Genomic DNA, 19,912 nt, shown 5'->3' with positions numbered 1-19,912 from the left:
GGTGGCGGAAATTCATCCTCGGCGGGGCACCTACTCTAGGCGGCTAATTGCCCCAGGCCCTCGGGGGATGAGATGCGTCCCTGCGCTGGGAGGGTAGCCATTCTAACTAGGGGACACAAAGCGGAATAGAAAAAGAATGAAGATAGATTACTTGGCCTACAATGTGTGTGTGTGTGTACACGTTGGAGGCGTTTCCCCTCTGGAGAAGAAAGCAATTTTTAAGACTGAACTTGTTTGATTCCCCCTCCTAATCTGTGGTTTATCCAACTTTTAAGGGCAGAATCCACAGCAGGTTCCAAAATCACATTGAGGGGCAGAGATGTGGTCCCTGTCCTAAAGGAGCTTATTTGTGGTAGAGTGGGCGTGATAACCCACACAAACCGTGGCAAGTGTCCTGAAGACCATCCATGGCACCCATCAAAGTGAGCTCTGGTTCTTTAGCCCCTCACCTCCATCTAGTCCCAGCCTCAGTAAGTTGTATTTATCTCAACGTGGATCACTTCTTTCCCTACAGATCTGGATGGATTTGAGGACCTTTGAGTCTGCTCTTTCTCTCCATCCCCACGACCACTGGTTTAAGCTACTGGTCCCTTAACTGGTTTCTGTTCTTGCCAGCTGTCCGGAAAAATCAGGCAGAGAAAGTACTGGATCACAAGTCAGATCACATCAGGCACTTGCTTAAAACCTTTCCCTGTACTCGGGTGACGTTCCACTGGCACTTGGACTCAAACCCAAACTCCTCCATGTTAACAATACCACATAGCTTTGCACACAGTTCTCCTGGCTGGAACTCTGGTCATCTCACTTGACAGGTTGCTTCAGGCGTCACACATCCCATCTTCAGAGCCCTTCCCTATGATGTTATGTCCGCCCACCACCCCCTGCCCCTCTTTCATTACAACACCCTGCTTACTTTCTTTGAGGCTCTAGCACTTGAAACTAACTAGCTTCTGCACTTAGCCCAGGAGAATCCAAACTCCTAGAAGGGAGGGGACGTCTTTTTTCTAGAAAGATTACTAGAGATAAAAATAGCCAATATACTTGCACACTTTCTATGTGGCAAGTACTGATCTCAGTCTTTCACATCCTTTATTAGTCTCCACAGCAACTCTGATGATGACGGAGATTAAATAAGTAGTTTGTCAGTCAGAAAACAAATGCAGCGAGGATTAAAACTCAAGGCAGTCCAAGTCTAGATCCCGAGGTCTTTACCTCCTGTTATACTGTATTCCAAGAACAAGCAGATTGAAAAACCTTATCAAAACAAGTGGGTACCCACATAGCTAAGGGACCTTGAAATGAATCCCAGAGAATTCCGCTTCTGGGAACACAGAAACAACCCACCTGACCTGTGATTAAGGGAGCAAAGTTACACAATGCAAAGTAATCAGGCAATGCTTTCTGTACAAGCCGCTTTTGGGCAACAAACAGGCCCATCCGATGACCCAGCTCAAAATATCCATACGTCTTGGCTGACCAATGGGCTACTTGCAACCAGGCACAGGTACCAAAAAAAGAAAATTCCATACAGTCCCCTACCTCCTCACCTTATCCCAGCCCTCCCTCCCTTGCACTGTGTTCAATAAACTTCTATCTCCTTTGTTCTGCCTGGGGTGAATTCTTTACACTGCTTTGCCCAAGTCACTGGCCTCCACCCAATCGGGTCACCCCACCTTTCTAAAGTGGGGACAGGCCAGACCCTTGCCAAGGACTCCACTAAGGCCATACATAGCTGGTCCCATCTCCAAGGGAAGGTCAGAATGGCCCTCCTGATAGATCTACTATTCAAACCCCTCTCCTTTACCACGGCCTCCATAATCCTCCCACGATTCTTGCCACCTTCTGTTTAAAGGACAACAACAAAAAAGGACTCGGGAGAATTACCGAGTTATTTTCACGGCAAGCCTCTTCTTGTAGTTTATCACTTTTTGCCCATGCCAGCCCAAGGGTCCCTGCCTCTTCCAACCAGACGGTGCCAAGAAACTAACGAGCACACCACCGACCCTGGGAGCCACGTATCCTCCCGAAGCCCTGCAAGTGAAGGTGAAACTATGACATGTCTGGACTAAGTGGCTTTATTGGGGAATGCCAGGATCACGACAGACTTAAGAGTTGGCATTGGGGCCCTTCTTCTTCCCAAAGGTGGGCACAACGTTGACAAAGCGCCGGTTGTACTGCATCCGCCGCTTGGCACGACCTGTCTTCTTCTTCTTCTTCTCCTGCTTGGCCACCTGGGCAAAGGAAGGAACGATCAGACCCAGGTTGACCTCTTCCATGCCTTCCCTCGGCCCAACTCCAGGAAGAAGGCAGACAAGAGGAAAGGCCAAAGGTCTCGGCTTAACTTTGATAGAAGGAAAACAAAACAAAACAAATTCCGAACACCACCACCAATACCCTCACCTACCTTGGGAGTCTGCCCTCTTACTTTCCCAGCACGGGCCAGGGAACCATGGACTTTACCTGCGATGGTAAAGGACAGCCAACAGTCAGGGGAGCAACAAGGCCCCACCCAGCAGAATCCTCTCTCTCTCTCTCAATTCAAGCCTTTATAGGGTCTAATAAATGACTAAAAAGAGAACTAGGCTCTGGCTCAGTCTCCCACGGACCTCTCAGGAGTTCCTTCTGAGGGAGGTAAACAAGAACCACCCTGGATTGAGGACAATGAACTCCACAGCCCACACTCGTTATGAGCTTACAAACAGTTCAAAGGACAATCCTCCCCAACTCACCTCCAAGCATGCGGCCGGCTACTTCCAGGGTGGTCAGAGCCTCCACTCCACACTGACCCAGGGTAGCCTCATCTTCTAGGGGCGTGCCCGCCAGGAGCACGACTTGATCTTCCGGAGCGATGCCCTCCAGAGAGGCTACATGAGCCTACCGGGAAAAAGAAGATTCGTCAGCGTTCCCGAGGGAGAGGAGATTGGGAAAAAAAGAAAAAAAAAAGAGGATGAAGCCCAGGAAGCACCAAGCAGCCTTACCTTGATCTGGGCGACCGTCTCCTGGCCGGTCACCTCGAGGGTGTGTAGCTCCTGGGCGCGGACAAAGAGCTGCATGTCGGCGACTGAAGAAAGAAAGGCTTGTATGAGAAACAATGCTCTAGAGGGATCGGAGGATGGGTGGTGGGCCGGGGCCGATCGCTCTGGGATTTAGGTGGTCGCGGGATCTCACGTGGGTAAGGCCGGGCCTTTCAGGGAGGTCGGGCGGGGAACAGAACTTGGCCCTCAGAACAGCCCCTCTGCCTCTACTTTTCCCGTGCCCTCTGATCTCGCGGCCAACCTGCTGTTAAGCTCCTCAGATCCAGCGGGGACCCAAATCTTACCTGAACTACGGCCACCGCAGCCGCAACCACGAAGATGGAGTCGAGAAAGAGGAAGGAGGAAGGGCGCGCACGTCCTCACCGCCTGCTGCGCGCTACGTCACTGCTGAGCGACCGCGAAGGTCTCTGGTGTTTGTACGGCCCACCGCAGTCCTAGCTCCGCCTCTTTACGCTTTGCGCAGGCGTTCTTTCGGTCCGGGGCGGTGCGCTCCCGAAGGGGCGGAACCAGGCCGGTTGCGCGCGCAGAGGGCCAGTGTACGGGAGCGGTGCAAGATGGCAGCGTCCTTGTTCCGAGCTTCGCTGAGGGGCTGGAGAACCGGCGTCCAGCCGGGCTGCGGGCTACGGTGGCTGGTGAGGGCGCTGAGCCTGGAGGTGGGGGAAGAGGGCTGCGTGTGAGTCTGGTTGTTACTCCTGTAACCCTGGAGCTCACATACAAGGTTGAGAGGCAAGGTGCAGGGCTGACAACGCGCCCCTGTGTGTGGGGCTTGGAACCTGATTGGTGGACAGCTCGGGTTGGTCAGAACTGGGAGAGGCTACACATCAACGCTTGCTGCCTAATTTTAAAAAGGGATAGCCGTTTCACAGGGTAGGGGTCGGCCCCAGATCTTTGGCGACACTTAGGGAACCTGGGGTTCATGATATACAGGCCACTTCATTCTGCTTGTAACCCCGGGGCCCATCGGGATTCCAGGATTATCTGTTGGAGGATGGAGAGACAGCGGAGAGTTACCTTAGGTAGACTGTTTATTAATGTCTTAATTTTTCCTAGATGGAAAAAGGGGGTAATAAAATACCTTACTGTATCATTGTAGGAATTAACTCAAAACAATACCCATAATACATTAAGTCCAATGCCTGGCGGTGTTTATATGAGGCCAAAACGTTCCAGGTAAGCGAGGGTCATGTCAGATGATTGTGAGTGGCATTATCAAGATTGCTGAAAGTGCCTCATCCAGAACTAGAATATTTCAGCAGGATGTTTAGAGGAAACTTTAAAATCCTGAAAAATGCTGTATTGGTCAGACTGACAGTGATTTGGCTTTGGGTTTTGAGTCCCACAGAAATCCCAAGAGAGGCAGATGCTTCAGAGTGCCTGAACTTCTTTTCCAGTCCTACCTCTACCCTGGCAAACTGAAGTCTGATGCTTTGCTACCTCCAGTCTTTTATTTATCCCAGTCTCTGCACCTGTAGTGTTTCTACCTACTGAAGTTCTGCCTCTCCTGTGGTGGGTGGGTGTATGGTGGCTGGGCCAGTAGAGCAACGGTTGTTTGCTTTTGATTTTGGCCGCAGAGCCAGACCCAGGGGCCTCCTGATTACCCCAGCTTTGTGGAGTCTGTGGATGAATACCAGTTTGTGGAGCGCCTGTTACCCCCTACCCGCATCCCGAAGCCCCCAAAGCATGAACATTATCCCACTCCTAGTGGCTGGCAGCCACCCAGAGGTGAGCTGGGTGATGGGGATGGCTTGGAAGCTACAGGGAACCCCCCCCCCCCCCCAGTGGTGTACTTCCCCAGCTGAGGCTCTGGATTCCCCAGTGGGTTCAGGATTTGTGTTGAGGGCACTCAGGGCCCAGCACCTATCTCATGTTCAAGGAGGGGCCTGGGAATGCAGCCCTGTTTTACTAGTACGCATCCATCAACGCTGTTGGGATGAGGTCTTCCCATTCAGGAACAGTGAAGCAAAGAGAGAAGACCCAAGAGCTGGGACCTCCATGCCCCGACTCCAGTAGGCCTCGTACCATAATTGAGAACATAGCTTGGGAGTTGGGCAGTGCTGGGTTCGAATTTGGCTCTGTTATTCATTGCCAGCGTGATCATTAGTCACTCGGTTTCTCAAAATGGAGATAATCTGCTCAGTATATAAAGCACTTAGCACAGAGCCCAGCATGCGGTAGGTAGGTGTTCAGTGCTTGTAAATCCCCATTTGTGCCAGAGATTCTTTGTGCCAGGGGAGAAGTGCAAGGATTGGCCCCAGATGAGGATCCAGGGAGGCATGGCCCTAACTTCGTTTCTTCTTGAGCACCTTCTGGTGCCAGGCCCTGTGTTGGGCCTGCGAGATTACCAGGGTGAACAACCTGGCCCTGGCTCTAAACTTAGGGAAAGAGCGGGTCTTCTGATCTGAAATCTAGAGGTGGCTTTGCCATTGGGTGCACTGACTCTGTGTAGACTGTGAGGGGAAGGGTGTTGGCTAAGGTGGCATAAAGCCTGGGGAGGTTTGACTTCTCACTGTTCCTGTCGCAGACCCCCCACCTAACCTGCCCTACTTCGTGAGGCGCTCTCGTATGCACAATATCCCTGTCTACAAGGACGTCACACATGGCAACCGCCAGATGACTGTGATCCGAAAGGTGGAGGGGGACATCTGGGTAAGCGAGGGGATGGGTTAGGGCCCGGTTCTGACCTTTTCAGGGCTGAAGGATGGGGAGTCTACTAGAGGGGATGGTCTGACCGGGCTTGATTTGTCCTCTCTCCACCTAGGCCCTGCAGAAGGACGTGGAAGATTTTCTGAGTCCACTGCTCGGGAAGACACCAGTCACCCAGATCAATGAGGTGACAGGTACCCTGCGGGTCAAGGGCTACTTTGACCAGCAGCTCAAAGCCTGGCTCCTGGAAAAGGGCTTCTGAGGCCCACCCGAGCAGCCTACCTGACAGCGTTCCCCACAACTAGAGTCTGGGGAAGGGGCGGGCCAGGAGGGAGATGGCTGAAGGACCAACCAGGACAGCAGGTATAAATGGCAGGGCTGAGCGCATAGACGGGTTAAATGAGGGCTGAGGGCTTCAGAGCAGGCCTTGCTCACAGTAAGGGGGAACGGGACCCTCTACACAGGGGCCAGCACTGGGGGTGGGCTGTCTGACATTGGACCCTACCTTCATTGGAGCTCACTGGGCTCAGCTCTTCAAATTCTGGAGGTTGCTGACTGCCCCTCTGGGGGAATAGCCCAATCCAGTTCAGGGCAGGGTGGCACAGGGCAAACGCCCTGAGCACCTGCCTTCCTTGGCCCTCAGACCCTCACTACCACAAATACCCTTAAGCCCTTGCTCCAGGCCAGACCCAGCTTGGTGGAGGCTACGGAGGACACAGGGAACTCAGGCGTGGGTCCTAGAGGTCTTCAGTTCCCAGCGCAGTCCTGGGCATAGGCATAAAGCACCCACGTCAGCCCCTTGGCTCGTTCTTTTCACCCTTGGAGAAGGCGGCCCAGTGGCCTTTGCTCCATTCTAGGCCAGAGTTGGGCGTGACTAGGTTTCTAGCTCCAGGAAGCTAAGTGATTAGCTTTAGCTGGTCTGTCCACGAGGGGGTGCTTGGGAGATTCTAGCGGTCCAGCGCAGAGCAAGCCATCCTTGCCAGCTTCCTGACCTGGTGTCAGGGGTGGTCGGGGCCTTTGCGGGAAAAAATATGCTGGCCTTCTGCCCCTGTCATCATTCCCATCCCACTCTGGGCCCGTGGGCCTTCACACTTGCCCCGTCCTTGGGAGTTCTAAAAGCTTAACTCTCTGGGGCTTGGTTTCTTCATCTGGAAAATGGAGATACTGTTGTAATGGTTTAATGTCTAAAGAAACCATCACCCCCCCCCCCCCCCCCCCCCCCGGGATTCTCCAGTCTAGAGCCTGAGCAAGAAGACCACTCCCGGCACACTGACCCCATGACACTAGCTCCACCGGTCATTAATGCAAGTCTTTATTTGGCGGTATATACAATTTGAGCTATTAAAATGTGTACAATATTTACAAATTAAATAATCATCTGAAACGGTCTCCAGCAACTCTTGTAACACAAAACCAAGGGAGAAAGAGACAAGGGCAGGCAGGCCTCGGCTCCTGTGGTCCCTACCTGGCCCAGTGCCTTTTCTAAACTGGAAAGACCAGGAGTCTGACACTCCTGCTCCTCTTTCCTAGGGTCAAGCATTCAAGTTCAAAGACAAAATTTAAGCCAAGAGACAACGGCAAGGAAGTAATTCCAATTCTTCTCAACTCAAGAAAAGTTCTGTAAGTTGAGAAGTGGCCTTCCACAGATTCTGGGGCTTGCAGTGGTTCAGGGGCAGACACACGAGCCCTCAGCCTGGAGTGAGGCTGGGCAGTGGTTGCTGGGTGAGACCAGGAAGTCTCACTTTAGACAAACTGCAGGGAGAGGGGCGTGGACACCTCAATGTTGCCCACCTGCTCGGCACTCCTTTCCCAGAGCTGTGCGGTTGCCACTAAGACGCGGAAACACCACAAGGCGTAAGTGACACAGTCACCGTCACAAAGAGCTTCTAGGGAGTTTAGGGGAAGAAAAGGGAAATCAGTACCAATCTTGGTGGGTGGCCCAGGAAGCAAGTTCCTGGCCTGCCTCCAGCTCCTGAAGTTCACACGTGGGATTGGGGAGCTAATACTGTTCAGCACTGAAGCGACTTCACACACACACGCACACAAGTGGGCTTAGAAGGGCTGCCCCTTCTCCCAGAGCGGGGTAGAGGGCTTCTCAGAGACCGCCTTTCTGCCTTCACGGCCCCAGCAGAAAAGGGTGACGGGTTGGAAAGAAAGGCTGGGACTGACCCGAGATCCCCGTGGCTGCCGGGGACTGAAAGGGCTGGAGTCAACTGGGGCCTCAGGCTTCTTTCCACTCGGCCTAGGGGATGCCACCTCCTTTGTCTCAGAGCTGGGGGTTCTTACTCCCTGGTGCACACAGAGGGAGCTGGCACTTGGTGGCAGGACACGTTACAGCGAGGGCTGCTCAAGAGAGTGGAGGCAGGAGTAGGACTGGGGTCGTGTCAGTGGGCAACAGGGGACTCCAACTTCTGCAGGCGGCGGCGGCGGAGCTCTGCGGCATCAGGCTCCCCGTCCTCAGGCAGCTCCTCCGTGCCCACGGACTCGGGAGCTGGGGACAGAGTTCGGAAGTGGAAACCAGAGAACTTCCCTCCCAACCCCCACCCCCTCCCCACGCTCGCCCAGACTACCTGGAGGCTTGTCAGGTTCAGGGGCCGGTGGGGAGTCTCCTGGGGATGGGGTGGTGGCCTCCGAGCTGGGGACGCCGGTGGGGGTGGCAGCAGTGACGACTCCAGGGGTCTCCTCAGTGGGGCTGACTGAGGCGGCAGGCCGAGGGGGCCTAGGAGAGAAAGACGAGGGAGGTGAGGCCTGGACACGTTGGCATGATTGAGAAGATTCTGCCCTTGGTGAGCCTTGCAGGGTGGAGCCCGCACCTCTGCAGCCTCAGTCTGCAGCAGACGCGAGCGAGCGTGTGTGAGTTCTCGGGATTTCATACTATAGACTAAACTACTTGCGGGCAAGAATCGTTGGCCTGTTCGCTGGTAAACGGCGGTCTCTAGCGGGGCGCCAGGCTCCTCACAGAGTTCCCACCTAAGATTTTCCACTGAAGAAAACCGTATTCAGGTTGCTCAGACTCAAACTCCCCTCCAAGCCTGTGCTCTGTGCGCCAGACACTCTGTGTGTGTGACCCGTGAAGAGGAGCTAGGACCCTTCTATTCAATTAAAGTGACAGTGGTCACGAAGCAAATGAGTGGTGGGCACCATAACTTACACTTAGGCCAGGCTGGTTCTGGGTGACTTTTTGGGGGCGGGGGGAGGGGAAGTGCAGATGGAGGGCGAACAGGATTTGAAGTGGCCTCGGTGCTGACCGCAGCAAGCCCAATGCAGGGCTCGAACTCACGAACTGTGAGATCGTGACTTGAGCTGAAGTCGGACGTCTGACTGAGGCACCCAGGTGCCCTTGGGTGACTTACGCGCGGTCTCAGATCAGGGGCAGTGTTTCCCGGGCACAGAGTCACCACACGTGAGAAAAGTATATGTGATGAGTTAAAGCGCTGACGATTATGAGTGAACTGACTACAGAAAAATATAAAGGAGCAGGATTCGAAGTCCATCGAATCCATCACAGGGTGGCCGAAGAGAAGGGGCCGGGGCCGGGGGCCTCGCTGGCAGCTCCAGGCTGCCGCCATGCGCGCCGGCCCGCGTGCAGACATACCCCAGGGAGGCCAGCACGGTGAGGTACTGGTTGATCTGCAGCATGGCGGCGTCCAGCAGGGTGTGGATGTTGCGCAGGCTCTGCAGCCGAGCCTCCAGGTGTTGCCGCTCGTGGCCCTCCAGAGCCCGCAGCTCCTCCGGAGTCAGCCCAGCAAAGCCCGCGGGGGGCACGGGCATCGGGGGGAAGGCTGGAGGGAGGCAGAGGCTCAGCCGGGGCGGCCTGGGCCCGACGCCCAAATCCCTTCAGATCAACCCCAAGGGCGGCTGGGTTTACCAAAGGGTGGAGGCAGTGGCATGCCCATCCAGGGTGGAGGGAAGGGGAAGCCCGGAGCGGGGCCGGCCTCGGGGGCAGGGGCAGAGCCAGGTGCCGAGGCGGAGGCGGAGGAGGCGGCGGCAGCTGTGGTCGTGGCTGCTCCGCTGGGCCGAGAAAGGGCTGGTACAGAGCGAGAACAGGAAGTTGGTGAGAGCTGAGGCCTCGGCTCTCCATTCCTCCCGCCCCCTGGCCGTCACAGTAGCCAAAAGACTCACCTGCACTAGTGGGCGGAGGGGCCACAGCCTCTCCTGAGCTGGGGGGAGGCGGGACGGGTGGAAAGGGGCCCATGGGGGGCCACAGCGGGAACATGCCTGGAGGAAAGGGAGGCAGGAGGCCCTGGGGGACTGCAGAGAGAGGACGAGGCAGTGAAGAAAGGTCCGGAGTGAGATAGCTCCGAATCACATGTGAGAGACTGATTGTTAGGAACTCTGTCCCTGCTCCCACGGGCCTCTCTGAGCTCAGCACTGATGACATGTGACTTCAGTCCACGGAGGTCTCTTTCTATGACCCCCTCCCCTATCCAGACTGAGCTTCTGGAGGATTCACCTCCGTGTTTCCCCTACCCAGCTCCGGGCAAGTACTCAACAGTGTGTTGGACGGCCAAACGAGGGGGCCACTCACAGTTAGGGGGCTGGGGCAGCAGTGGTGGGGGGTGAGGAGCAGGTGGTGGCCCCTGATCCGCAGGTTCAGGGGGTGGTGGTGACTGGGTCGGCAGTGATGCCCGAAGGACGTCCATACGGCAGGTAGGGCAGGTCTGCTGCCGCTGGAACCAGGAGCGCAGGCAGCTGGGGGTCAAGAACAGGCGACAGTCGGCAAGTCCCCAGGAGCCTGCCTTCCAGAGCCCATCCCCTGCAGTCAGGCTCCCCGGGCCCCTCCCACCTGGTATGGAAAATGTGGTTGCAGGGCAGTCTCTTGGCGCCAGTCACCATCTCTTCTCGGCAGATGATGCAGACGTTGTCCGTTGCCTGGAGCTCCTCCGGGGTGGCATCTGGATACCTAGTTAGGACAGGCCAAGGGTATGTCCAGACCGGAACTGGAGACAGAGGAACCTGGGGCGGAGCTAGGGAGAGCAGCTGGACCGACCCACTTACAGCGTGTTCATGTTGCGGATGGCTCGGCGAGACATGATGGCGTCTGTCACGGCCTTCTTGAACTGCCTGAAAGGAGAGTTGCAGTGAAAGTTGGGTGAGGGAGAAGAGTCAGGTGTGGGGCAGGGGCAGGGGCAGGACGGGCTGGGCTGGGCTGAGCTGGGCTTACCTCATGGCCAGGTACATAGGCCGGATGGCAAAGAGAGGGAAGGTGTGCACCTTGATCATGATAGTCATGAAAGCCATGTACAGCAAAACCTTGATGAAGCCTGGGGGGCAAGGGGAGGTGCAGAGAGCAGCAGTCACAGGGCCTGGGAGGCAGGGCTGGGGACGCTGGTCCAGGTCAGGGGAGGCCCAGGCTCTTCTCACCTGTAAACAGCTCCGTGTAGAGCATGTACACGGCCTTATTGTCCCAGGGGTTCTCGCTCTGGAGGTCCACGGAGTGCAGCACGTACTTGATGAAGATGGTCAGCACCATAGTCATCAGGATAGCATACTGGAGGGAGGAGGGGGCGCGGGGACCTAAGCACACGACGCCTCCTTGCTCTGGTCACCCTTTGCCACACCCAGGCCACTACAGCAGAGTGCAACGACACAAGCGTGGTACTGGACACAGCTGGGGTCTTCCGAGCGCCTGCACTCACTAGCTGGTTGGACTTCTAGCGGCTCACCAGACCTCTCAGAACATCAGACACTTTGCTTGTCTGCCAAGTGACGGCATTAAATGTTCCTTAGTGACTACGTTGCTTTGCTGATTAAAAGACGCAGCCAGTGCTCAGCAGGGGGTCTAGCGTACGGTGAGCTGCTATCGCTGAACACCCCTCCCCAGCTGTCCATCGAGCTAAGTGCTTCCGTCCCAACGACAGCCAGCTCCTCTGGCGTCACCTTCCAGGAGGCCTTCCCTGAGCGTCGGGTCAGGGCTCCCCCAACACACACGCCTCTTTCTGTGCCTCCCCCGCTCTCCTAGGCGTGAGAGCGCACGAGGCGGGAGCGGAGACTGACGGCTGCTCCTTGGTGGCCTGCACGGGCCTGACCACAGAACAGGTGCCCAGGGAGGGGCTGTTGGGTTATTCGAGGCACACTCAGAGGCACCTCAGGCTCGTCCTCCCCACCTCCCGAGCCAGTGTTACCTCAAAGCCAAACACCAGCTGCACAGAGGCCCCACGGGTCAGGATGCTGTGATAGGCATGGCTGACGAAGAGGAAGTCCAGGATACCCAGGAGGAACATAAGGGCTGTGGGGACCCCCCAAATAGGGGGTTGGTGGGGTCAGCCCAGGGACTGACAGCCACTTCCCGCTTTAAGACACCTCCCACCCTCAAGCCCTAGCCATCTAGTCAGGTGGCTTGACCCCGGCCCCCTGGGAGCTCCAGTTTTGCCTAGGAGGGTTTTAGAGCAGCCCAAGTTCCAGGTGAGGAGGCAAAGAACTGAGGGGCTGGACAGTTGAAAAGCCCTGGGGTGGAACAGGGCAGAGATGATGCAAATTAACTTCCCAAATTATCTTTCCTGTACAGCTGCGGGTCGAGGGGGAAGCCTGCGCTCTACGGCACGGGTCCGCAGTTCGTGACTTATCACGTTCCAATCCTCCACAGAGCCTCTTACTCCCTCCAGCTCCCTCCTCTCCCTTCCCGTGGATCTCACTCACAGACGATGCGGCAGTGAAAGAGCCAGGAGATATTGGGGCTGCGTTCCATCTGAGGCAGAGCAGAAAGGGGGCCTGTCGGGAAGGCTGGGGCTCACCCCCCACCCCACCCCCCAGCCTCCACTTCACAAGCCCACCTACCAAGCCACTCCCTGGCTCCCATCTGCTTTGAGAACCCCCTGACCCAACTCACAAAGTCCACACGGTCCTCAGCCAGCCAGTGGAAACACTTGAGGAAGAGAAGGAGAGTGAAGAGTGCAACAAAGCGGGGGCTGAAGTCGTCCCGAAAGACAGTGAAGGCCAGACAAGTCTCAGTGACGGCATACCAGGAACGTTCCAGAAGGTGCTGGGGATTGGGCAGAGAAAGACGAGGAATTCAAGACATTCTGCTTGCCCAGCTCCCTGGCCCTCACTTTTGGGAGTCGTGAACATCTTACCTCCATCTCTGCTGCCCTCAGCTGTCCAAAGAACACCTTGCCCATCACTTTGCCCAAGAGAAAGACAAGGACAAAGGCCTGGATGTAGAGGACCTAGGAGTGAGAAGAGGCTATGGTTTGAGGTCACTTTCTGCTCTGCTATGTCTGGGGCTCATGATTCCGGAACCTCCCTATGTCCCCGTCCGTCCCAATTCGTTCAAAGTTAGGCGGCTGGTGGCAGCTTCACGCCTCTCACGCTTACCTGACCCCCAGCTCCGCCCCTGTCTCAAGCAGACTCCTCCTTCCCTCCCAGGGAGCTCCTCCCACCCTGAGCCCTGAACTCACTGCCATGCTGGGGCTGGACTTGGTCAGGTACACCACGGTGGGGTAGAACTGGTGCTTGAGGTAGTAGGCATGAGCCACGACGGCCCCGGTCAGTGCCAGGCTGGCCGCCATCATCACTGCGGTGCGGAACATCGCTCCGGCCTGGAGACCTGCGTGGGGACAGGGAAGGAATAACCTGCGTGTTGCGCACACTGCGCAAACCCTGAACAGTGCCCAGCGCGCGATGTCACTAAACACCAGGGAGAGCCCCCCCCCCACCTCACCTCTCCCACACAATCATGACGTCAAATATAGCAAACGCCCCCCGCCCCCTCATTTTACGAACAAGAAAATGGAGGCTCAAAAGGGTTAAGCGATCAGACTGACGCAAGGCCTGGAGCCTGGGTCAGTTTTGTTTCAAATCTAGGGCTCTTTCCACGCCGCCTGCCAAGCCACCGCCTCCAGGGAGGAACGGGGAAAGGCAAACGTGTTGCAGGAAGGAGAACTGCTACCACGGGCTCTACCGTGAAGGTGATGGAGAGGATGCAAACGCAGAAATCTCCAGAAGCGGTTACGTGCCGCCTGGACTCGGAGAAGCCAGGCGCTGGGGGGCGCAGCCGGGCAGGCGACAGCGCCGGTGACAGCTCGGCCGGGGTGCGCAACCCCGCCGCGCGCCCCGCGGGAGCGGGCGGGATACGTCAGCCTGGAACCCTGGCGTCCCCCACCCGCCGGGGCAATGTCCACTCGGGGCACCGGAGAAACGGCCGACTGGAGGGATGCAGCGGCGGCACGGAGAGGGACCCGGGTCGCCCCCGCACCTGTAAGCTCCGGGAGCTGCGAACGTCGCAGGTGGGGCCCAGCCAACGGAGAGCGGCCGCACGGGAGCCTGAGGTCTACCGCCAGCTGACAAGCCGCAAGCGGGGCTGAGGGGGCGCGTCGACCCCGGAGACCGCAAGGGGAGGGCCCAGGTCCCGACTCCAACCACAACCCGGGCCCCACCCCGGCCGACTCACCAGGAGCCCAGCGCCGCGAGCCCGCTCAATCCCCGCGACTGCGGAGGCGGCCCCGGTTAACAACACTCCCCACCCCCTGCGAGCCGGAACTTCGGGGGAGAGACACCTCACTTCCGGCGGGGCGCGGCGTGGGTCGTACCAAGTGCACCCTTCCTTTGGCCGCCCCGCGCACCGTCCGTGGTGCCGGGAGCGGTAGTCCCGCCACTGTATCTAGGCTTCGTGCCCACGGCCGGAGCTAAAGACGCGAGAGGTGGTCGGAGCGGAATAGGACAACCCGGGAGATAGTTGGAGTCCCCCCATCTATCAGTCAAAGATGGTATCGCCTCCGCCGCTGAGTGTACTCAACCTAGCGGAGGGCTCAGGCTCTCAAAGAGGCTGGAAGGTGGGGCTTCGTGTGGGCCGTACCACTTGGAAGGGGGAGTGTGCAAGGGACAAGCATTACGGGCTTAAGAGAAATAAAATGTTTTAGAGTCTCATTCCAGAAGGTTTCGCAACAACTTCACAAATAAGAGGCTTCCTTGGAGAACTGGGTTCAGAAAAGAAAAATTTGCTTCTCCGCGATCACCCCCGATTTGTGTGGGAGTGAGTTGGGTCCCCGTGGCTGCTACTAATTGGCCTAGATAGAGTTACGCGGACCAATAAGAAAAGGAAGGACATTTGCTGGCCTGTGGAAAGAGAATAGCAGGTGAGCGGTTGCTAGGGACGGAAGGCAGCGTTGCCTAGGTCTGGGTCCAACCCCAGTGGGCGGACAGCTGGCAGGGTTGGGGGGTAGGGGGGGGCGCAGTCCGTGGGCGGGTGATCTGTGTCTGCCCAGCGGGAACATTTGCTGCGCCACAAAAGGGAGGGGCAGCCTGATGTGTCTGGGATTAAGAAGGCAGACGTTTAATTCCGGCTAATGTTGGGATGGTGTTCAATGCAAAGGGATTGACTTCAGCTTCCCGGCGCCTACAGCTTTGCTCTCCTTGTGTTCAGCCCCGGGCCGTAATCGCAGCTACTACTGATCTTGGGCTGCGTAGTATTTGTTTGTGTCGCAGTCGCAGCCAACCCAGTCGGCTCGTTGACAGAATGAATCCGATACACCCAATTTGTGCCTTGCGTTGTCCTCCGTCGCATTCAACATCCAAGCACTACAGTTTATGAGCTAGAAGGTGCTATACTCATTTTGGACTTGGGACTGTTGATGTTCAGAGATTTAACAAGACCTGTCCTGGGATTGGCATCGGTTGTGTCTGATTCTAGATTCCCGTGCTGTTGGTTGGCCTCATCACCTTCACCACCTCCCCAACTGGCCTGACCAATTTAGCTGTCACAGAGTTGGCTCCCCCGCGAGGCCATCTATTACTTTCTAGTGACTAAAACCAATGGTCAGCTTTCGGTTCTCGCTTGACTCGATCTCTTTCCTCTTGTAAAAAGTCTCCTCCTTCAACTTCTGTGATCCCACAGGCCTCTGCTTTTCTCTCTGGCTGTACATCTGCCCCTTTCCTCCCTCTGTCCTTTTATTTAAATGTCGGTGTCCACGTTGGCCCCTTCTGTTTGTTTTGTGTACATAATGTCCTCTGCTCCTGTGGATTCCATTTTCCCCACCCAAGTGCTGATGACTCTCACGTCTGGTCTTTACTAGAATATCTCCTGTTTTTAAAACACTTCAGTGTCCCTAGTCATCCCCTCTTACCCGGCTCCGGAAACCTGGGCATCTTGTTCCCCTGTCCCTCTCCATCTGTCCCCACATCCCCACTGGTAAATAAGTCATTTATTCAGTTGTCTGCGAATATGTGTCAGATGCAACCTGTTCTAGGAACTTAGGATGTCCATGAACAAAACACAGATCTCTGCCTTTTTGACGTTTTATTCTAGTAAATGTGCTGGATGATAGACAATACGCATGATGTAAGTGAATTCTCTACTACGTTGGGAGGCAATGAATAATAAGTGCTCTAGGCAAAAAAAAAAAAAAAAAAAAAGAGCAGAACAAAAGGGGGTCAGGAGTGCGGTAGGGTGCTTGAAGCAGGTTGCCCTATCAGTGAGAAGCTGGACAAAGACTTGAAGGAGGTAGAGGCGTGAGCCAAGTGGATATCTGGGTAAAGAGTTGCAGCTAGGTAAGAGTCGACCTGTCCTGGTTTGTTGGAGGACATGGGTGTGGCCAGAGTGGAAATAGCAAAAGGGTAAGGAGGAGGAGGAGGAGGCAGAACCAGATGGCATTAGCCATTACCAGGACTTTGGCTTTTACTCTGAGTGACATGAGGAGCCATGAGCAGAGATGTTGTAAAAGGCTCTACTTAGGTAAGAGGGTCACTCTAGCACCTGTGCTATTGAATGGAGTGGGGTTGCGGGCAAAGGTGAGAGCGGGGGTAAAACAGGAGGCTCTTACGGTATATTACTCAAGAGATGAAGTTCTGGGTGGTGGGGGCGGTGGGGGGGGCACCTGGCTGGCTCAGTTGTTTAAGCAGCCGACTTCAGCTCAGGTCATGATCTCGCGGGTTCAGGTCATGATCTTGCGGTCCGTGAGTTTGAGCCCTGTGTTGGGCTCTGTGCTGACAGCTCAGAGCCTGGAGCCTGCTTCCGATTCTGTGTCTCCCTCTCTCTGCCCCTCCCCTGCTCAGGCTCTGTCTCTCTCGCTCGCAAAAATAAATAAACATTAAAAAAAAGAGAGAGAGAGAGAGAAAGATGAAGTCCTGTTGAGTCTGCCTCCGAAGTGTTTCCATCGCCATCTCCTGGTCTTCTTAGTCCAGGCTGTCACCATCTTATGCCTGGTCCAGTTTAACAGCCACCCGACTGGTCTCCTTTCCTATTCTCTGCTCTCCACTTATTGCCCCTACAATGGCCAGAAAGATCTTCTGACACCTCCGTTCACGTCTTGTCTCCTCTCCCCACGCTCTGCCTGTCAGGCATATGCCCTATTTGTGGGGACCCCAGATGTGTCATGCGTATGACTTGTCCTGTTCCTGATCCAATAAGCGAATTTAGTAAGGTTACAGGATAGAAACTCAATGTACAGAAACCCACTGCATTTCTATACACCAATAATGAAGCAACAGAAAAAAATTAAGGCAGCAATCCCATTTATAATTGCACCAAAAATAATAAAGTATCTAGGAATAAACTTAACCAAGGAAGCGAAAGACTTGGACTCTGGAAACTACGAAACGTTGATGAAAGAAATTGAAGATGATACAAGTGGAAAGATATTTCATGCTCAGGGATTGGAAGAACAAATATTGTTAAAATGTCCATAGTACCCAAAGCAATCTACAGACTTTGTTTTTTTTTTTTTTTTTTTTTTTTTTTTTTTTTTTTTAAATTTTTTTTTTCAACGTTTATTTATTTTTGGGACAGAGAGAGACAGAGCATGAACAGGGGAGGGGCAGAGAGAGAGGGAGACACAGAATCGGAAACAGGCTCCAGGCTCCGAGCCATCAGCCCAGAGCCTGACGCGGGGCTCGAACTCACAGACCGTGAGATCGTGACCTGGCTGAAGTCGGATGCTTAACCGACTGCGCCACCCAGGCGCCCCTTCAATCTACAGACTTAATGCAATCCCTATCAAAATACTGGTAGCATTACTCACAGAACTAGAACAAATAATCCTAAAATTTGTATGGAACCACAGAAGACCCCAAATAGCGAAAACAATCTTGGTAAAGAAAAACAAAGCTGGAGGCATCACATTTCCAGATTTTAAGTTATACTACAAGCTGTAGTAATGAAAACAGTGTGGTACTGACACAAAAATAGACACATAGAGGGATGCCTGGGTGGCGCAGTCAGTTAAGCGTCTGACTTTGGCTCCAGTCCTCAGGTCATGATCTCACCGTTTGTGAGTTTGAGCCCCGCCATCAGGCTCTCTGTCAGCACACAGCCTGCTTTGGATCTTCTCTCTCTCTCAAAAATAAACATTAAATAAATGGAAAGATATCTGATATCTATGGGTTATAGGACTTAATATTGTTAGACGGCATGGTCCCTAAAATTGATCTAAAAATTCAGCAGTCCCTGTCAAAATCCCTGCTGCCTTCATCGCAAAAATTGATGAGATCTTCAAATTCATGTGGAAATGCGTGAGACCCACAATAGAGAAAACATTTTAAAAACTTACTACAAAGCTACAATAATCAAGATTATGTAGTAATAGCAAAAGGATAGACAAAGAAGTGGAGTAGAATTAAAAGTCCAGAAATAAGCATATACATTTATAGTCAGTTGATTATCAACAACACGATGCAGCGGGGGGGGGGAAAGTAGTCTTGTCAACAAATGGTTCTGGGAACCTTACCTCACACCATACACAAAACATTAGCTCACAATGGATCAAAGACCTAAATGTAAGACCTGAAACTATAACAGTCTTAGGGAAAAAACAGGCATAAGTCTACATGACCTTGGGTTAGATAATGGTTTCCTGGATGTGACGTCAAAAGCATTGCAACGAAAGAAAAACTAGCTACATTGGACTTCATCAAAACTTAAAACTTTTGTGCTTCAAAAGACAGCGTCAAGAAATTGAAGAGACAACCCGCAGAATAACAGAAAAGATTTGCAGACCATATATCTGATGAAAGACTTGTATCTAGAATATAAAAAGAATCCTTCCAACTCAATAATAAAAAGGCAGATAACCCAATTCAGAAATGGTAAAGGAGTTGAACAGAAATTTCTTTCAAAGAAGAAATGGCCAATAGGCACACGAAGGAAATGCAAGCCAAAACCACAATGAGATCACTTCACGCCCAGATGGTTATAATAAAAAAGACACACACAAAAAGCCCCATAATAACAAGTATTAGCAAGGATGTAGAGACATTGGCGCCTTCACGCATTTCTAGCAGGGGAAAATAGTACAGGTCCTTTGGAAAACAGTTTGGCGTTTCCTCAAGAAAACGGAGAGTTACCCTATGATTCCGCGATGCCACTCCTGGTTACATCCCCAGGAGAAGTGAAAATGTCTGTTCACATAAACACTTGTACATGAGTGTTCGTAGCAGCATTATTCAACATAGCTGAAAAGTGGAAACCCAAAGGTCCGTGAACGGAGAAACAAAATGTAACATATCTATACAATGGAGTATTATTCAGCTCTAAAAAGGAACGAAGTGCTGATTCATGCTATAACACTGATGAACCTTGAAAACATTATGCTCCGTGAAAGAAGCTAGACATATTGTATCATTCCATTTATGTTAAATATCTGGAAGAGTAAAGTCCACATAGACAGAAATTTAGTGGATGCCAGGGGCTGGATTGGGAAATGGGGAGCGATGGCTAATGGATGTGGGGTTGCCTTTGGGGGGTGATAGAAATGTTCTGGAACACGTACTAGTAACAGTTGCCCAACTTGGTAACTATACTTAAAATCGCTGAATTGTACACTTTCAAATGGTGAATATTATGGTATGTGAATTTTACCAATGAGAAAGTCAAGGAAACAACAAAGTAGAAATTAATAAAATAAGTAAAGCTGAAGTAGAGATTAACAAAGGTGAAAGTTGGTACTTTGAATTCGCTAATAATAAGATATGCAGAGGCTGCTTTTAGGCAACAGGCTTGAGCAGTGGGAACCTGAGAAAGGTAGAAGGGGCCCACAGTGACCACCTATCAGGTGCCACACCTCAAAATACCCATAAGCCCTAGCTGACCAAGGGGCTACTTACAACCAGTCATAGGCACCAAAAAGAAAATTCCACACGAACCTCCCCTACCTCCTGACCTCCTCCCCTTAACTACAGCCCCCCCCCACCCCCGCCTCCAGGCAGACAATCTCTTTGCTCTCCTGCCCTCCTTCCCTTGCAGTGTATTCCATGAACTTCTAACTCCTTTGTTCTGCCTTGGGTGAATTCTTTCACCTCTGAGA

General features: G+C 53.6%; 3 protein-coding genes across 8 annotated transcripts; 1 reads left to right on the top strand and 2 right to left on the bottom strand.

Annotated features, from left to right (window-relative positions):
* Nucleotides 1-2,059: 2,059 nt before the first annotated feature.
* Nucleotides 2,060-3,452, bottom strand: FAU (FAU ubiquitin like and ribosomal protein S30 fusion). Its single transcript, XM_025915500.2, has 5 exons — nucleotides 3,320-3,452; nucleotides 2,979-3,061; nucleotides 2,730-2,874; nucleotides 2,405-2,460; nucleotides 2,060-2,231 (listed from the first exon to the last, which is right to left on the bottom strand). Exons 2-5 carry the CDS (start codon nucleotides 3,051-3,053, stop codon nucleotides 2,106-2,108), a joined length of 402 nt encoding a protein of 133 aa, XP_025771285.2. The 5' UTR covers nucleotides 3,054-3,061; nucleotides 3,320-3,452; the 3' UTR covers nucleotides 2,060-2,105.
* A 56-nt stretch (nucleotides 3,453-3,508) lies between these two features.
* On the top strand, nucleotides 3,509-7,067 carry MRPL49 (mitochondrial ribosomal protein L49). 2 transcript variants are annotated; one of them, XM_025915499.2, is made up of 4 exons: nucleotides 3,509-3,667; nucleotides 4,607-4,757; nucleotides 5,557-5,681; nucleotides 5,794-7,067. In XM_025915499.2, exons 1-4 carry the CDS (start codon nucleotides 3,590-3,592, stop codon nucleotides 5,938-5,940), a joined length of 501 nt encoding a protein of 166 aa, XP_025771284.1. In that variant the 5' UTR covers nucleotides 3,509-3,589; the 3' UTR covers nucleotides 5,941-7,067. The 2 variants fall into 2 exon arrangements, with proteins under 2 accessions (XP_025771284.1, XP_086533084.1); XM_086676958.1 differs by having other exon boundaries at nucleotides 3,545-3,688.
* SYVN1 (synoviolin 1) lies at nucleotides 6,975-14,230 on the bottom strand. Of its 5 annotated transcripts, none has more exons than XM_086676954.1 (16): nucleotides 14,207-14,230; nucleotides 13,076-13,224; nucleotides 12,752-12,844; nucleotides 12,508-12,660; nucleotides 12,318-12,366; nucleotides 11,804-11,907; nucleotides 11,043-11,169; nucleotides 10,843-10,942; nucleotides 10,677-10,742; nucleotides 10,465-10,581; nucleotides 10,207-10,370; nucleotides 9,801-9,929; nucleotides 9,547-9,705; nucleotides 9,274-9,460; nucleotides 8,249-8,397; nucleotides 6,975-8,169 (listed from the first exon to the last, which is right to left on the bottom strand). In XM_086676954.1, exons 2-16 carry the CDS (start codon nucleotides 13,205-13,207, stop codon nucleotides 8,063-8,065), a joined length of 1,836 nt encoding a protein of 611 aa, XP_086533080.1. In that variant the 5' UTR covers nucleotides 13,208-13,224; nucleotides 14,207-14,230; the 3' UTR covers nucleotides 6,975-8,062. The 5 variants fall into 5 exon arrangements, with proteins under 5 accessions (XP_086533080.1, XP_086533079.1, XP_025771272.2 ...); XM_086676953.1 differs by lacking the exon at nucleotides 14,207-14,230 and adding an exon at nucleotides 14,068-14,199; XM_025915487.2 differs by lacking the exon at nucleotides 14,207-14,230 and adding an exon at nucleotides 13,873-14,061.
* Nucleotides 14,231-19,912: the final 5,682 nt, after the last annotated feature.

Source organism: Puma concolor, chromosome D1, assembly GCF_028749965.1.
Source record: "Puma concolor isolate L17-30 chromosome D1, mPumCon1.1.hap2, whole genome shotgun sequence".
Taxonomy (NCBI): Eukaryota; Metazoa; Chordata; class Mammalia; order Carnivora; family Felidae; genus Puma; species Puma concolor.
This window is presented reverse-complemented; position numbering and strand designations above follow the sequence as displayed.

Bases quoted from the DNA above. Each gene is read 5' to 3' on its own strand.
- FAU (XM_025915500.2), bottom strand. From the start codon at position 3,053: ATGCAGCTCTTTGTCCGCGCCCAGGAGCTACACACCCTCGAGGTGACC. The intron at 2,875-2,978 runs GTAAGGCTGCTT...TTTTCCCGGTAG, and splicing joins AGACGGTCGCCCAGATCAAG to GCTCATGTAGCCTCTCTGGA. The intron at 2,461-2,729 runs GTGAGTTGGGGA...TTACCATCGCAG, and splicing joins AGCCGGCCGCATGCTTGGAG to GTAAAGTCCATGGTTCCCTG.
- MRPL49 (XM_086676958.1), top strand. From the start codon at position 3,590: ATGGCAGCGTCCTTGTTCCGAGCTTCGCTGAGGGGCTGGAGAACCGGC. The intron at 3,689-4,606 runs GTGGGGGAAGAG...TTTTGGCCGCAG, and splicing joins TGAGGGCGCTGAGCCTGGAG to AGCCAGACCCAGGGGCCTCC. The intron at 4,758-5,556 runs GTGAGCTGGGTG...TTCCTGTCGCAG, and splicing joins TGGCTGGCAGCCACCCAGAG to ACCCCCCACCTAACCTGCCC.
- SYVN1 (XM_086676954.1), bottom strand. From the start codon at position 13,207: ATGTTCCGCACCGCAGTGATGATGGCGGCCAGCCTGGCACTGACCGGG. The intron at 11,170-11,803 runs GTAACACTGGCT...TCCTCCCTCCAG, and splicing joins AGCTGGTGTTTGGCTTTGAG to TATGCTATCCTGATGACTAT. The intron at 8,398-9,273 runs GTATGTCTGCAC...TTTCTCTCCTAG, and splicing joins ACCGTGCTGGCCTCCCTGGG to GCCCCCTCGGCCTGCCGCCT.